This window comes from Perca flavescens, chromosome 17 (genome assembly GCF_004354835.1).
Source record: "Perca flavescens isolate YP-PL-M2 chromosome 17, PFLA_1.0, whole genome shotgun sequence".
In the NCBI taxonomy this organism is placed as follows: Eukaryota; Metazoa; Chordata; class Actinopteri; order Perciformes; family Percidae; genus Perca; species Perca flavescens.
This window is the reverse complement of record NC_041347.1, coordinates 16,441,495-16,458,882: the sequence shown is the minus strand read 5'-3', so window position 1 is coordinate 16,458,882 and position 17,388 is coordinate 16,441,495. Positions and strand designations below refer to the sequence as shown.

Below are 17,388 nucleotides of genomic sequence, written 5' to 3'. Positions count from 1 at the left end.
CACACTTTCCACTATATCCTCTGTTATACCCACATGTTTTTTTTCTTCTTTAGTTGAACAGCTACTCAGGATGCAGCTGTCCACATTCAGCACACACTGTGATAGTAGCAGTGTCCATCCCATTCATTGAAAAATGTTTCCCGGCCTACAACAAACACACTTGCATCTTTAAATGGGAGATTTAAAATCCACTGAAATCTACAGATTTTCCCTTTTCCTGAGAACGTTTTTCCATTTCTATTTTTCACCATTTTGATTTATTTCACAAGTTCATAATGTCATAAAACCATTCAAAATTCCCAGGTCTTTCTTCGTGTCTCACAGTCCACAAAGTCTCATATCATCTGTTATTGGTACAAACTAAAGTTGCCACTTGATGACCTCTGACCACAAAATAGTCATGGCTTTTATATTTGCCTTTGCTTCAGGGTAGGTTTTTGCAAGAATTAGATGAAATGTACTTGGCAGATCTCTATCTGAGTCTTAAGTATAATGAAGCATGATTTGCTCTTACCCTTTAAGGTAAAAAAAAGTTGTTTGTTTTCTCTTACAAAGAAAATGCAATTTTGTAAGTGTAGGCTACCTTGTTAGATGAGAGATTTGGTCAGCTTTTGAATATGTGGGCAAGTTGTGGGTGTTTTCTGTATCCTGTCCCAAATGTTCACATCTACACTAGCTTGAAATAGTACGACAAAAAGTGATCCCACACATTGTGAATCTGTTGAGTGTAACTGTTAATACTGTAAATGATCAGACCTAATACTAATACATATTCTATAAAAAGATTGGATATTTTCCAGAATTATTAAAGTCAATAGGCATGTTCTGAGTATCTTTCAGACAACATGCCTGAAAAGATTGAATTAGTAAGTTGTTTTTCTGTGGCTTAAAGAAAAAATGTTTTTAAGTAGAAAATGGTTCTGAAAATGAATCACCCTTGGTTTACGTTTTCTAGAAAAATTAGGGAACTGGCTCCCCACAACATATAATGATACAGCCATATACTGTACAACTTTTACCTGTTATGACTTTTCTGCAAGACACAAATAGAAAGTTTGGGGCATTTCCCCCTAATTGCAGCATTATTTAAGTATTTAAGTCTGTCTCAGGGCTCTGGGGAACAGATGGCAGGTGTGTAGTAGTGCAGGAAAGGCATTGACCTAGGAGGATGTTTTGTCCTATACTGCAGGAATGTGCCTCCATCAAAGACAATCTCCTATTGATTCAGTAGCGTCACTCTTTACTCCCCCTAACAGTAAAATCTTTGAAAAACAGACCTTCGTCCATTTTTAACAGTCTGTAAAGTAATTGTAGATCGATTGAGCTATATTGTGTACTGAATAGTCAATTTACCATGGCATAATCACATTTTAGTGTTAACTGCACCATTTTTAATTTTCTGACAGGAAAGCCGTAGATTTGCCCTGTGCAGTTGGATAGAAATACCGAAACAGAATTGTAGGAAGTAGGCTGATGTAATAGTTACTGTATAAGGGAAATGCAACATATTTAAGGTACATTACCAAAGAGGAAGGACTTGTCGTCATTCTAAAAACATTAACTTTTTTCAGGTGTAGGCTGAATCATTCAAACTTTAATGTCAACATTTGAACACACAGGGAAGGAAACATACCACACACTAAACTGCCCTCATACTACAAGCAGACAATGTGACTTCTGCTGAACTCTCTGTTAATGTATTCTTTGTATTTCTCCTAGTTTTTAAAGCCTCCTTTCTCACAAAATAGACCTTACATATAGTCTTCAATCATTCCCTTTAAAGTGCACAATGTGGGTTAACGTTAACATGACCCTGTCTCTGAACCCTCTGACCAACCCTTGATTACTTGACGTTAAGTAAAACCTGTGTGAACATTGACAAAAGACTAAAAGCGTTCAAGTTTGTTTCCTGGCATTCAACTTCAGAATAGAGCAGATTGTCCCCTTCAGTTTAGCAACTGACCCCTGCTGGATATAGAGCAGGCCCGTGGTGAGAGCTTAGGGTATCACTCACCAAACCCAAAAAGAAACAGAGCCTCAAAGAGATTCACATCATTTAGTAAGACAGAGCTGACAATACACTATGAACAATGTGGGCTGCCGAAATGAAACCAGGCACATAGGATGCCATTGTAACTCACCTTAATGCAAGTTCAACAGTGAGCAAGGAGTTGTCTTATTTAATGGGATTCTGATGGGATTTGGTGTTATATAAATCTAAAAATATAAGGATGCCTTAAAGTTAAAGGTTAACTTAAACAGTGGTGAATATTTTGTTTAAATTTTGTTAAGCTAGTTGCTATTAAATTTCAGTAGTGGCTGTTTTTCATGTGCCACATTCTCACAGCTTCAGCTGTATCACTATCAGCCACCTTCAGGACAGTTTCAGTATTGAATCACAGTTTCAAATTGGTGGCTGTGATGACTAACAACTGATATCCTTCTGGGTTTAAGTGAATACTTAAAGGACAATTCCAGCGCAAAATGAACCTAGGGGTTAATAAAATATGTGTATCAAGTCAAACATTCCCTGGAATCTGTTTTTATGCTAATCGAATGCGTCTCTAGCTTTAAACATGCTACCGCAAACCGGTGGTTAGCTGCTAACGCTAGCTTTCGGGGCAGAGGGTAAATCGCTATTTTATACCACTAACAAGGCTAAAAATTTCACCACACTTCAACAGTAGCATAATGAGGGTCCCTACATGTAAACAGAAGCATTGTAAGTGTACAGACAGTTTATTAAAAAGATAAAGAGTAGCGTTCATGTTTACATGCGGGCGCCATCTTGGAAAACAGTCATGAGAAAAGCCGTGCAACCAGTAACATAGCTCAAACGCAGCGTTCGTGATTCGACTGCTCATGACTGTTTTCCAAGATGGCGCCAACATGTAAACATGAACGCTACTGTCTTTATAATCTATATTTTTAATAAACTGTCTGTACACTTACAAAGTTCTCAATGCTTCTGTTTACATGTAGGGACCCTCATTATGCTACCGTTGAAGTGTGGTGAAATTTTGAGCCTTGTTAGTGGTATAAAATTGCAATTTACCCTCTGCCCCGAAAGCTAGCGTTAGCAGCTAACCACTGGTTTGCGGTAGCTTGTTTAAAGCTAGAGATGCATTCGATTAGCATGAAAACAGATCCCAGAGAACGTTCGACTCTGTACACGTGTTATTAACCCCTAGATTCATTTTGCGCCGGAATTGTCCTTTAATTAATTCATCAGGGACAGCACACCATTATTCAACATCAATATGATGTAAATGTGCCAGGTTGGTGTTATGCAGGTTGACGTTATCATCATGGTTAGTATTATTTTAATGTTTATGAGAGAAATTCACTATAACTACTAGAGAGAAAGTTTCTTGAAATCCAAACGCACGATTAATGCTGGGAAGTATGTCAATGTAACAACATTTCAGAACAAATTTATTTTGATGAATTTAGTGAACAATCAGCAGGACATTAATTCAACTCATAATCACAAAGTCACAAATTAAACTCAGAATTCTTAAAGGCCCTACACACCTATAGTCCACCCACACAGGTGTTTTCACTTATGTTGCCTTATTAGGCCTCTTCTCAGGACTGGGCTTGTATATACTGTACTATACTTGACTGACGGCTCCCTCACTTTCCTGTTAGCTTTGTTGCACTGGTAGGGCCGGCTTTTTTTTTTTTACTGGAAACGGTTTGACATGTCACAGCAGGAAAAACACAGTTGTAAAACTCTGAAACTTAAGCAGCTAATTTCCGTTTAGCTGCTTTACTTTCAGGGTCTTGCTAATGTGCATGCTGGCTCACTGTCACACTTTCATGGCCTACTGGGACACTTAAATTAATCAGAGACATTGTTAATATTATTAGAAACACCTGTGCTTTTTCTACTATAACTAGTCAAAGCATCTGCAGGTAAAATATGCCTATTGTTATTCATTCATAGAGGTTGGTGATATAATGTAATTTTCAGCTTCAACCAGGTCTAATTAACCAGAGTAACTGAAAACTGAGTGTGTTTAACTTACTCTAAATGTTGTAACAGGAAATTTTAAGTTGACTTGAAACTGATAAAGTAATTACAAACTCCAATGAGTTAATAGAAAAAAGATGATTGGACTGAATTTATTCTTGGACAAGTAACTTCCTGTAGTTTCCAGATGAGCATGCTTTCAGCATGTCGAGCTGTTGTCTGTTCTTCTGGTGTGTGTGTGTGTACAGTGTGTTTTTTTGTTGTTGTTTTTTTACAGAGAAGCTGAACATGATTAGCTTCTGCGTCACTGTATCCTGACTGTACCTCTCTGAAAAGACTTCATTTGGATGGTCATTAGCTGACGGTCAGTTTCTCTTCTTAGATTTGTCGTCTCCAGAGGCACCTGTCTGCCGGGGAGCACCAGCAGGACCTGTTCCAAGGCCAGCCAGCCATGTTTGTGTCCCATCACTCCCAGCCACCCACTCAGAGTCTGGTGGAGCTGATCCAGCTCTGTGGAGGAACAGTCTGCAAAACTGTGCGACAGGCTGGTATCTGCATCGGGAAGTACAGCGGCAGGAGACCAGAGGGAAGCAGGATCCTGTCTGAGCAGTGGGTGCTGGGTGAGATGTTTTCTTTTACACAATCTGTGTTAAATGCAAAATTCCTTTATTATGTCATTAGTAATTGTATCTCTCATTTTTTGTGATTTTATTTCAGATAGTATCACACATTTGAAGCGGCTGTCATATGATAACTACGACTTGAGTTGAAATTGATGTTGTGCCTGGTCACATACACTCAGTTTCTACCTTAGTGTTCCGCAGGTTTATCGTCCTGCTTGTATTCAGGGGCTTTACATAAATCCTCTGAAATATTCAGTTTTGAAAGACTTAAGTCCTTGGTTACCATGGAAACATGTTACCTCTGAGGACTAGCAATCATTCAACAGCGCCCTAGGTTACTGTGAAACATGGAAAACTGCTTTTACATAGTGCATGTTGAGCCTTTATTATTATATATTTTTCCTATAAATTAGTGTGTAACCAACAAGGCAGAGAGTGAGCATTAGGATTTTTTTTCATTCATAACGCTGTGATTTTAAAAATACTTTCTGAGCCAGTTTAACACTCTTATGGAGATAACACACTGTATCCTTACATACATGTTTTGTGATGTCATTTTTAATAAATACTTTTTTTATTTGATTTGATCATTGGTTTTCTTATGTTCTTTCAAATAAAGAGTTGTTTAAGTTGTTTAAGAGACAATGTTTTTTTTGAGTGATGTAATTTTCAATTTTCCAGGTTTTATTGAAATTGACTTGTGACAAGATGAATTTAATTTGAGAGTAACCACTTGGTTTTGAAAAGTACATATCATAGTGGTTTGATGGATCAACCTTCAAAAGTGTCCATTCAGCTGTGTCACTGGGTGACAGATGGCAAATTAACAAGCTGATGTACTCACACTTATCACTCATGTTTAGGCAGCAGAGATGGAAAGTGACACAATTACTCATATACTACAATACTTTAAATGTACTAAAATCTTACTTGAGAATTTGTAGTTTTGACAAACAGATGTTTTTCTAAAGTATTTAATACATGCATGTGTAGTATGTTAGGTTCATAAAGTATAATGCAAACACTATAGAACAGTGATTTGCCAAGTAGATGAAGAAATTAGTTTTTAGCTGTAACATTTACTTGCCTCTTTGTCTTTGCACCCAGCGTTTGGAGCCACTTTATCAGGCCAAGCGCAGTAAAATAAAGAATTGTATAACTATTTAATTTCAGATAGCATTCTGGACAAGACCTGTTATCACCCCACCTTCCCTGCAAACATTACTAAATCATATCTGTGTCGGATTTAATTATTTTGTATAAAATTGAAATGAATGTGATGTGAATCTTTTGTAAGAAAATAAGTAAACACTATGACTTGCTTTTGAAAATGGTACTATGCATATATATACTATGTAATTTGTGGGAAAGCCGCATGAATGTATGGGAAAGCAGGACCAGACTTGCAGGAGCATTATGGAAGTCATGGTGCGCTCCCGTCCATTGGCTGGCCTCTACACGTCATTTGACCAATCAGCTTCGTCGATGTTACATTACGTAGGGAAGCGTGTGTGTGACATTTGCTGCAAGAAGCTAGTTTATGAACAGCTTGCCGGATAAAGATGAACTAGGAAAAGAAATAGAAAATATTTTGCCTATTAACTGAGCTGACGTTTGGGTTATTATCGTACCCGCATTAGAGAAGACAGTTTATATCAAAGGTAGCGTAAGGTAAAACTTGCTGTCTAGCTAAACACGTTAAATAGTAGGCTAACCCTTTTTCTTAACTTACAACGTTAACGTAGCTGGAAGTGTTTGGGTTTAAGTGTTGTTCCGATTTGCTCTTCTGAGATGTTAATACTAATCCGTTAATTTCGTTTTTTTCTATTGCAGTATGTGTGGACGTTAGCGCTTAAGCCGACTTTGCTAACTGCCTTTTGCACACAAGGTTATAATTAGCTTTAGCCAGCTAGCTCTTCACTCCCCTTTTGCTGCAGCTTTCTCACTTTCTTATGCTGACTTATCAGGACAGGTGTGCTGAAAGTAGGCCAGGTGTGGTGTCGGATAGATAGAGTAGGCAACTTATTCATAGTGCTTACAGAGTAGTACTGTCCTACAGTCTACTTCGGGGATTTCTGTTACTTTAGTGGAGCCAAAGGTGGGAAAATGCTGCTTTCCTTTGTTGTGCACACATACTCGCTGCGGTACTGGTTTCCAGCCACGGTCATGCTGGGAACAGCCCCAGCTTATCTGCTGTCATGGGGGACATGGCGCTTACTCTCAACTGTCTTACCAGCGAGGGTGTATCACAAGTTGGACGACCGGTTGTACTCAATGTACCAGAGTATGGTCCTGTTCTTCTTTGAAAACTACACAGGAGTTGAGGTGAGTGATCTTTCATTTAATGCGTGTAAACCTGCAGTAAATCTGGCTAATGGCACTACATTCAGTGGGTTAGTGTGGTCACCATGTGTCGAACTGTGTTTATTAAGGATAGGGAATTTTAGCCATTAATATCTATTCTGATAATAGAAATGCAAGTACACAGTCATAGCCTAAGTAAAATTGATTGATAAGTGACAGCTGCCTCTGACTGGCTGCGCCTGCGGACTTTACGTTGCAATTAATATTGCATGCACACCCCATGCAGATTGCATTTTTTGCGGGTGTCTACATTTGTTGGAACTCTTGAAATAACAAAACGTAAAGTGGAGCCAGTCACAGAGGCTAACAAACAAGATCTTGATTAACCAAATGTATGGCAGGAAAGTCTGCATTCTTTTGCCTTTTTGTTGCCACTCCTTGTACAGTTGGTATGGTTGTAGGTTAGAGTTGGCAGACAAACAACAGTGATGGTGTTGTGGGTGGGAAGATGTCATTTCTGATATGATGTGATTTGTGTAATCAACGGTCTGTGCTGTCCCGCCAACTGAGGCCACATGAATAGATTGGAATGGACCTGTTTAATTAATCCTCTTAGGTTTATTGAAAAGCTGCAGTCTATGCTGGTTGAGTTTTTGTAAAAATGGGAAAAATCCGTCTGAACTGGAAACAAATCCCTGTTGCAGTTTAAATATTTAACAAAACAAATTAATCTTTATCTTAATGTCGAATAATTTTGCAAACTGATGTGTCTACCATTTTGCTTGATTGTGTAATACCTTCAACCTGCTTTCTCTGTAGATTGTTATATATGGAGATATACCAAAGAACAAGGAGAATGTGATCTACCTGTCTAATCACCAATGTACAGGTAATGCATTTAATCAAAATCTAGTGTCAAGCACCGATTGAAGTAAATGTCTAATCTCTACCAATGGCTTTCCTTGTAGCTGACTGGATCATTGCTGACATGCTCGCCATCAGGCAAAGTGCTCTCGGCCATGTCAGATACGTCCTTAAAGATGGACTCAAGTGGCTCCCGCTGTACGGATGGTATTTCTCTCAGGTAATGCAACTGTGTGAGTATTTGAATGTCATTGTAAATTGCAGATGTAGTGATGTAAATTAAACTTGAATCACATTCCCCACTGCTGGTCTCATAAGATTATCTTTCTGTTTCAGCATGGAGGAGCCTATGTGAAACGAAGTGCAAAGTTTAATGAAATGGCGATGAAGAAGAAGCTCTTAACTCAGACTCAATGTGGCGCACCAGTGAGTACACTTTATAAATGTTCTAAATAAGCCTATTGACGGCATGCGCATTTACTCAGTGAGGTTGACATACTGTATGCGGTCATGTCTTCCCCCTCAAAGACGCAAGTTCAGTTTTCAATGATGTTCAAAGACGAGCTAGGACTTCAAAGATTAAGATTTTTGTTCCTGCAGTGGGGAAATTACATTATTTTCACTCTGTTGTAAGTATTACACACTAGCCTGAAATCCATACACATGCCCAGGACCTATACATGCAATAATGGTCAGAATGAGGGGGCTGCCCATGACATGTGCCCCGAGCAGTTAGTGGTTCGTGGTTCTGGGCTTTTGCTCAAGGGCACCTTGGCAATTCCCAGGAAGTGAACAGCTACCAGTACAAACTCTGTAGTTGGTCTGCACGGGGACTTGAACTGGCGACTCTCCGGTTCCCAAGCCAAGTCCCTACGGACTGAGCTACTGCCATCCGACAAATTATGTCTTCATCTGGGGCCTTATTTTCCCAATTTTTATGATCAATACAAGTTTTTTAAACTTTCACCACTTAAATTCACTGCAGAGCTTTGTGCAATAATCTTCCAAAATACTGTCTTCCAAAAATTTCTCCTTAACCGACTTCTAATTAGGATTTTGATGTGAATAGTGTCTTGAGTTTGTATTAACAGAACATCTGAACATCTGTCGCCAGCACCAATGAAATGAAACTGATCAGATATTGGATGCAGGAGGGTTCAGTTGCAGTGTGTGTTATTGTATTGAAAGGGCTTTTTTTTTTTTTTTTTTTTTTTAATCACTGTTTTGGGATTTAACTGTGGGGGATTAGTGTGTGTGCGTGCGTGCATGTGTAGACAGAAGTGGTCCTGGTGACCTGAAGGTAATGTATAAAAGCTCTGTTGTGAAGTGGTGAAAGTTAACCTAACCAGTTGTCACAAATCCGTGCACTCATATGAACATGTACATTTTCATCTTTGTTCCTTTTTGATTGAAATTCATCAAATCAACTCTAAATCAAATTGTTAAAGTTAAACTTACATGCCTGGTTCCATTACATCACACATACATTATGAAGCATTTTAAAAAGTGCTTCATTGGCACATCAACTACTTATTTAGCAGAAAATGAAAAAGAATGATTCTTATACATTTCATTCAGTACTACAGTGCTAAAGTAAATGATCAGAAGGGTACAACTTCCTGGTAATTGTTGACCGGAAAAGACGAAGAGATGTAGCAGTATGTTGAGTCTACATGACTATAAACTCAGTTTTCAGTTCAGTTGAAATCCACACTGATTCAAAAGAACGAGGGGATGAAAATTGTGTATCTTCTAACTATAAATTCAGTACAGTGTTTGGTTTCCATGTTTCTTGTTCAACAAATCCTGTCAATGTTAGACATTCCATTCTGGCCGGTGCAATAAGAACCAAACGGCTTTGATTTCATGTGTATTTCTCCCTGCAGATGTACCTTGTCATCTTTCCAGAAGGAACTCGGTATAATCCAGAGCTCAAGAACGTTATCGCTGACAGTCAGGCTTTTGCTACAAAAGAAGGTACTTTCATGATAGCAGCCATTTACTGCTGTACTGCCGCATTATAGTTCGCCACAGCCCAGTCAGTCTTATTGTGTGATCTGTGATCACCCTTAAAAGCTACTGTTGTGCATACGGATTTAAAAAATAATTTCAAAGTTAATTTTTTTCAGTTATTCATTAAAAGAATCATGTATTGCGAAGTTCAAAACTGTACAACAAAGTGAAACTTGTATAAAAACACTAGCATTTCCCATTTTATTTATATCTATCTATATATCTATCTATCTATCTATCTATCTAGGACATTTAGAACCCTTTTTGTTGAAGAATTAATTAGAAGAGCTTTGTAGAGAAAAACTATATTAATTTCTATCATCATTGGATTACTGGTGTGGTGCCAGGAATTGGTCAGTGTCCACCAAAACGGCTTATGGAATATTCCAGCTGGTGCAGCTCAAAGTTTTGAGGACTAAATGGACCTGTGGCTGGCCAATAAGAGAGTTTGAAAGAGAGGACTCTTCCGGTAATTTTTTTTTTTAGCATGAGGATGTGAAATAAACTGATTTTAAATGGTGGTTATATTTATCTGCAATGTAAATTTGAGCTACAGCGTTACAATTTCACAGCTAAATACAGTTGTTGCATCAACATGATTATTGTGATGCCTTTTGGCAGGGTCGACTCACAAACTGCATCCATTTCTGCAGAGATTAAGTCTATCTCTGGACCACAGCTCTGAATATCACCTTCCCCCATTAATCCAAATAAATCGCTCTGGAGAGCCGACATGTGCACATGACATTATCTGCTATTAGTGAGGTATTAGTGAGCAGAGGGTGGTGCCACGTCGACGGGGAAACAGACTGTGCAGTTAATGACCAAAACACAAGCATTTACATAAAATTAAAATGTATGTATTTATTTTTAAGGTACTTTGGAGGGGTTTTAGTCATTATTTTGATAGTAGATAGTTGACAGAAAATTACAGCACAGATGGGAAGATGACCTGTAACAAAGGTTCTCAGCCACACTCACTCTGAGGAAGATGCGATTACATGGCTTGCATCTTCTATTGTGTAGGCTGATATGGCATGCTTAATATTCCCACTGTTAATATAACCTGTATTTAATCAGGCAATCTAATTTAATAAATAATGTATTACTTCTGTTCCTCTCCATAGGACTGGCTGTCCTGAAACACACACTTACACCTAGAATGAAGGCCTCGCACACAGCCTTTGAGGCCATGCAGGACCACCTGGACGCTGTGTATGACGTCACAGTGGCCTACGAGGGAACGCTGGACGCCTCTGGTCAAAGGAAACCTGCACCATCGATGCCAGGTAAGCGGGCACCAGGCTGCAGACCTGTGTAGGAATCTCAATCAAGCATCTTTTATAAAGAAGATTTAAATCTGTTTTCAACAGCTTCCTTCATTTAACCTGGTCTCACAATGTGATCTGGACCAGGAACTGTAGTCCTAATGGGTTGAATAAAATACTCATTTGTGTAGGGTGTAAAGTCATACAGGACACACGCAGCTGGAAAACGTGTAAATGCAAGCCCACCTCCAGGGGAGTTGGCCAGGCCAGGCCACAGAGTAGAAGAAGAGTAGTCTCACCAGTCGACTCCAGAATGATTCTATTCTGCCCAGTCATCGCTCCTTTCCTGTTGTACTATTTACAGTAGCGGACAGTAATATGGTGAAAAACAGGATTCCATTTGTTGCCCATTTACACCTCACATTTATCTGGATGTCCTATGTGGATAAGAAAACACACTAACATTAATGCAAGGTGTTAAAGTACGAGAGAAGGTATTTTGATGTGAAAGCGACCGTATCGGCCGGACCACATCAGGAGCTGGACAGCAACAGCTATAACTCTTCCCTCACAAAAATGATTCCAAAAAAAATTATATCCGTCCATGGCATTGCTTCCCTTGACTTGGAACTTGCCATCCACCAGCTAACTAATTTACATCTTAAGATTCAATCATAGTGCCGGCAGAATAAAAAAAAAAAAAAAGAAAGAAAATGCCAGTTATTAATGCAGGAGATGTGATTTGTTTTTTTCAGCTAACAGCAGCTGCAGTCTGCCTCTATCTCCTGTTGATCAATGTATCCAAAAGACACACAGGCCTTGTATCACCAATCCTGCAACATTGTGTACACCGCCTCAGTAATTAATCACATAGCCAACCTGACCCATTAACAGCCGTGTCTTCCTGTAAACAGAATGACTCCATGTTTTGGAGTTTTTGATTATTCTGTGTTCCCGGTTGCTCAACGAGCACTGTTTGAATGTAAAAACAACATCCCGTTTCAGTCAGGAATAAACATCGATGTGTTTCTAGCAAACAAAACGGAGCGAATAGAAAAGCATTCTTCTCGTCATCACGCGCTTCCTGATCTCATGTGGTGAAGGTGACTGTAGTGATTTCAGAAGGAAGTGGAAGTGACTCGAGGCTGTGTTGACACTAGAGTCCAAACTAACGTTTCTCATCCATATGAACAGTTTGAATCCGTTCCACTTATGTGATGGTTGAGGAATGGGTAGTGTAAAGTATGTGACTTGTGTTCCAAAATTTGTATCACAATTGATGTCAGTTGGCAGAGATAATAGACTTAATAATATTGAATTTGATCAAAAGAAATAAAATTTCTTTGAATATATTTAACCTCTCACTGTGAATGTTCAAAAAGAAAGAACACAACATAAAGTGTACATTTGTCGGTAATAACTTATTAACAGCATTTTTAAACTATAGACAGGGCCAGTAGCTAATTTTTTCTCTCTAAACATTGAAACTGATATATTGCCATATTTCTGTATCTCGATTTCAATATTGAACATCGTATTTTTTTAATGAGCATTACATTTGTTTTTGGCATTTAGGCCTTTGTGACAGCTTAGACATGAAAAGGGGAGAGAGGGAGGGGGGATGACATTCAGGAAAGGGCCGCAGGTCGGACTCGAACACTCTGCGTCGAGGACTGATCCTCTATATATGGACGCAAGCTCTACCACAGGCACCCGAACAACATCTTATTGATTGAGAATTCAATGCATTCAATTAAATGAACACTTTGCATAACAAAATGATCTACCATCATGTACTTGTGTTGAGCTCCCTGCACCTCTTTAGTAGCAGTTTGGTCTCCTCTTTGTTTTCGGACGACTCAACATTTTAAGATTCATTTGCAGCTTTAGAGTTTATTAAAAAGGACTCCGATTAGGAGGCATTGTCACTACAGAGCAAAGAGTTGATTTCCTCCTTCTATCCAGGAAGTTGTTTTTAAAGTATGTTTTGGAACATTGTTCCGCTCAAACACGAATGTGCTGCAGACAGTGGACGCTCAGATGGTTGTGTTTTTTTCTTTTTAGAGATACGTTGGCTTCATATGTCTTCTTGCAAAAATAACTCATGCGTTTGTGTGTCTCTCCTCCTCCGTCTTTCATTGAGTTGTCAGTGTTTATTGAAGTGGCACATATTGTGTCTGGTCGATTTTTAAATCTGTGCAGCAGCTGACTGAGGTGCTCTCTCAGCTAGTGGAGCGATCTTTCGCTGCTGACTTCGATCAAGTTTCCTCTTTTGGCCGCAGTGCCCGGTTTCCTGATAATATTGCATGTTGTGGAAACAGGAACCTGAAGGTCTCTGGGGATACACGTGTAGCCTTGAGCGTTCACACTTGGTTACATTTTTATGCTTGACCTTCTCAGACCCTTTTCTTTCTTTAGTTCTCTGACAGTTTTAATTTTGACTTGACACTAATAACTTAAAATGTTTTTTTATTTTAGGAACATGTATTGGGTGATGCTGATTTTTGTCACATCATACAACTAATGAATCTTCAGTTGAAACTCTGAACATTTAGCATTTCGGACATTAAATTGAACTTGTTTTTCTACGTCTACACTAGACTTGATTTTAGTCTCATTTCTTCACTGATTTCATTATCACATCTGCACATTGGTCTGATTCTGTCTAAGGATTGCTTATCTTACTTTGGTGCACCAGTTTGACCAACAAGCTGTTGTGCGATACCAGTCTTTCCTCTCTTGAGTCAGAGAGCCCTGGCATCACAGCGTCAGAGCAGCTCCAATCTATCATTGTCACATCATGTTGATGTTAAGTGCTTGCTCTACGTGCCATTTTGCTGAAAGGCTTATCCTGTTTTTGTTTAGTCTCTTTATTTTTTGTGTTTGACAGAATTCCTGTGCAAAGAATGTCCCCGAGTCCACATACACTTTGACCGCGTGGACATAAAGGAAATTCCTCCAGAGCCACTGTTTTTCCGCAGGTGGCTGCACGAGCGGTTTGAAATCAAGGACCGGTAAGTGTGTGGGTGGAACAATTAATCATCTTGAAATTGCATGTTATTCAATCAATATATAAACCGCAGTGATGTTTTTAAATGTTTTGCCACCAGTTTTAAGGACATATGTATCTAAGCTTCTAAAAGAACTTCCAGCTTATTCAGAAAATCTTCTAATGTGCAGTTCCCTTTAGTATAGACCAGTGGTTCTCTAACCATTATTAAAGAAAATAAATCCGCAGATTATTGGATAATGAAAATAATCATTAGTTGTACCCCTAAGATCATTTTACTCGGGGGTACGTGAAAGACAAAGTCCAGAGCCTGTGATATAGACTGGATTTCAGAAGTGTTTGGAAATTCTAGTTGTTGTTGTTGTCTTGAATATAGTCAGCATGGAAAATGGTTATCTACTGAGCCCAACATTGACAACACCAACCAAGCCACAAACAAAAAAGCCCCAGGGTGATTTTGTTGTAGTTTTTGTGCTGTAACTGCTGTAAAAAATCCTTACGTGAACTTTTGTCAGACAGATCTTTGCAATGTTCTGTTTAGCTTTTGTACACTTGTTCTTTTCTAAGATGGGCTGAATCCCCTAAGAGAATGATCTTTCTTTTTAAAGCCTGCTGACGGATTTCTACGAGTCGGAGGATGGAGACAAAATATGCAGGTTCCCTGGGGAAGGCAAACATTTGCCTCTGAACCTTTCTAAAACCCTCCCATCAGTGATAATCTTGGGGGGGCTGACACTGCCATTACTGCTGACGGAGAACGGCAGGAAACTGTACGTGAGAACCTGGGTGTACGGGACACTGCTGGGCTGGCTGTGGGTGAACGCTTTTCCTTAACGAACAGGGCAGAGGTTGCCACGATGAGACGCGCAAAAGATATGGAGAGACATTGCCATTTTCCTGTATCACAACAACACAAGGTGTGTTCCAGATGCAGAGCAGTATCTGATAAGAGGATCAGAGATTTAACCTACGTGTCTGGCTCACTGTTGACCTTGAGCTGAAAGCTGAACGGCGATACAGAGAAATGTTAAGCATTTTGTGCTACTTGTTCCCTCGCATTATTTGGATTTGCAGCCTGAAATGATAAGAAAACGTGTGGATTTGGTGGAAGGCATTCTCAAAAATGCCCCTTGTTATCTACTATGAAATACAAATAGCTATATACTTCTTAAAGTAATTCCCCCCCCCCCATTTAGCCAAATCAGTATTAATGCATGCTCACTTTCCCATCAAACATTGGCCAGTTTTAAAGCTCTAATATGACATGGAACAACGATGAACAAAGATGTTGATGATAGATTATTAATTTTTAAATGCACTGACTCCTTGGCATTGGTGATCATGTTATTTATGCCAAGTCCCATGTTAGGAAGTTTATGCACTCTGCTCATTTAGAATGATGTTTTTACGTTAGTAAAACAAAATAAATTGCATACAGTCCTCTATAGGGGCTCATAAACATGACACCAGCTGCATTGTTTACCATAAATATTCATATGACATCAATTTATTTTATATACTGATAATGAATGTAGCTATAAAACCCTAATTTATGCATATATGAAATAGTGAATGTTTTTTCAATTTCCAACACCCAAGATATTGATTTTACTATTAGTGATATCATATCATATTAGTGATAAAAAAAAATACTATCTATTGTACATTTTTGAGTCTTTGTTCTACCGATAAATATTGCTTTAACCTCAATGTCAATCATTGCCAAAACCTGGTGTATTAACCATGATGGTCTACGTGTTTTAAGTTGAGCAATACTTGTTTAATACCAGCCCAGATGACCGCAAATAAACTTAATGCTTTTTTTTTGTTGTTGGCCTAAATACATTAGAATTTGATTTTTTTTTTTTTTTATATATATATATATATATATATATAGATCTATAATGGTATATTCACAGTTCCATCACTTTTATATACATTTGTTACTTGGAATACCATGTTACAGCTAATACAAAAGTATCTACCTAGCAAAAAGCTGGCAAAGCCATGTTAACAGTATATCACAGGTTCTTGTGAACTCCAAGCCATTTATATTATAAATGTCACTGTGTTGTGAAATTCACTCTCTGTTCTCTGTTGTTGTTTACTGTAATGATACCATTGCATTTTCCCACGAGTCACTTTACATGTTTGCCGTCTCGTCCTTGTCTGGAGTTACTCTGAGATATTTTTTCCTCGTGGATGGTACAGTAAATCTCAGTTTTTACATGCCGCTCCAATACCTCACTGGAATAATCCTTTCTTGCTCTTAAATGACTGTTGTCAGCCATTTTATAGTCATTTTACCCTGACAAGGTCCAACTGTACCTCATGAGGAAAACTATGTAGACAGTATTTAATGCCAACTGGTTTTGGAAATGTGTGCCTTCTCTTTGGAGGAGATGGTCCTCAGCCCTCTTAGAGAGGGCCACAGTGGCTCTTTTCCACCAGGTGGCTGCATGGAAGTGCTCTGCTGGAGCATGTGGTCACATTGTCTACAGTTCATAGTGGCTTATTTTGCTCAAAGAATGCATTGATTTACACTTTTATTAAACGATGAAACCTTTTATGTATGTAAGTTCTGGAAATGGGTTGGTCAGAGTGAAATAAAGTGGTTTTCTTTGGGGAGTCACGTTTGTCTTACTGTCCTGATTCTAAACACATGATTGTTAAAAGACTTCGTCCCATATATTAGAGATGCACAAGTATATTTACATACTGCTGGAGTTAGGCTGATTGTTGAGTTAAACATGTATACCCAAAATGCACTTTTTAATTGCACGGTCACATCAAAAAGATTTTTAAATGCTTATGCACAATTTAATGTTTTTCATTAATTTACACTGAACTATTTTCTATGTTTGGAAACTTCATTATCAGAGCAAGAATTTTAAAGTAAATCCTGCAGGTTTAAGGGCTTGAGCTGCCTGAGGGACAGACTATGGCCAGAATAAATTTGCTGTTGGACCCATATTTACCACCCATCTCCACACCCCACTTACTGCCTTCTGTGCATTGTGTACCTTAATGCCTCCATGTCCTCATTAAGTACAGTGGACACAGCAGACTGCATATGGCAGCTTTATCTAAATAAGCCAAAGGGATCAACCAGTATCTATGTAGCTACTTTTCACACACCAAAGTGGGTCTGACAATCCCTACAGATACAATTATAGAAGGTTTTTGGTTGAAAACTGAAGAATTCTGTCTTTTTGAATGTGATATGTACCCAAGAGAAAATCATTTATTTGAGAGTTTTCAGTATTCAAAAATAGGACCATACCTTCTGAGATGGTAAGCAAAACAATACACTCCCAGATTTCAGGCCAA

The 17,388-nt window shown here is 38.6% G+C and overlaps 2 protein-coding genes across 5 annotated transcripts in view; both read left to right on the top strand.

The window, feature by feature from the left end:
• mcph1 (microcephalin 1) overlaps nucleotides 1–5,237 on the top strand; it is a 34,209-nt gene extending 28,972 nt beyond the window's left edge. For 3 of the 4 annotated variants that reach the window (XM_028603358.1, XM_028603357.1, XM_028603359.1), the window contains 2 exons: nucleotides 4,359–4,596; nucleotides 4,694–5,237. In XM_028603358.1, coding sequence (XP_028459159.1) covers nucleotides 4,359–4,582 — 224 coding nt within the window. In that variant the 3' untranslated portion in view covers nucleotides 4,583–4,596; nucleotides 4,694–5,237. The remainder of the gene's footprint in view (nucleotides 1–4,358; nucleotides 4,597–4,693) is intronic. The other variant, XM_028603360.1, reaches the window with a different exon arrangement.
• Nucleotides 5,238–6,053: 816 nt separating this feature from the next.
• Nucleotides 6,054–16,686, top strand: agpat5 (1-acylglycerol-3-phosphate O-acyltransferase 5 (lysophosphatidic acid acyltransferase, epsilon)). Its single transcript, XM_028603380.1, has 8 exons — nucleotides 6,054–6,924; nucleotides 7,723–7,792; nucleotides 7,872–7,987; nucleotides 8,104–8,193; nucleotides 9,654–9,744; nucleotides 10,908–11,069; nucleotides 13,939–14,062; nucleotides 14,667–16,686. The coding sequence occupies exons 1-8, from the start codon at nucleotides 6,706–6,708 to the stop codon at nucleotides 14,890–14,892; spliced, it is 1,098 nt and encodes a 365-aa protein (XP_028459181.1). The 5' UTR covers nucleotides 6,054–6,705; the 3' UTR covers nucleotides 14,893–16,686.
• Nucleotides 16,687–17,388: the final 702 nt, after the last annotated feature.

Excerpts from the sequence above, each read along its gene's own strand:
- agpat5 (XM_028603380.1), top strand. The coding sequence starts at position 6,706 with ATGCTGCTTTCCTTTGTTGTGCACACATACTCGCTGCGGTACTGGTTT. Across the intron at positions 6,925-7,722 it reads AAAACTACACAGGAGTTGAG|ATTGTTATATATGGAGATAT; the intron begins GTGAGTGATCTT and ends CTTTCTCTGTAG. Across the intron at positions 14,063-14,666 it reads CGGTTTGAAATCAAGGACCG|CCTGCTGACGGATTTCTACG; the intron begins GTAAGTGTGTGG and ends TTCTTTTTAAAG.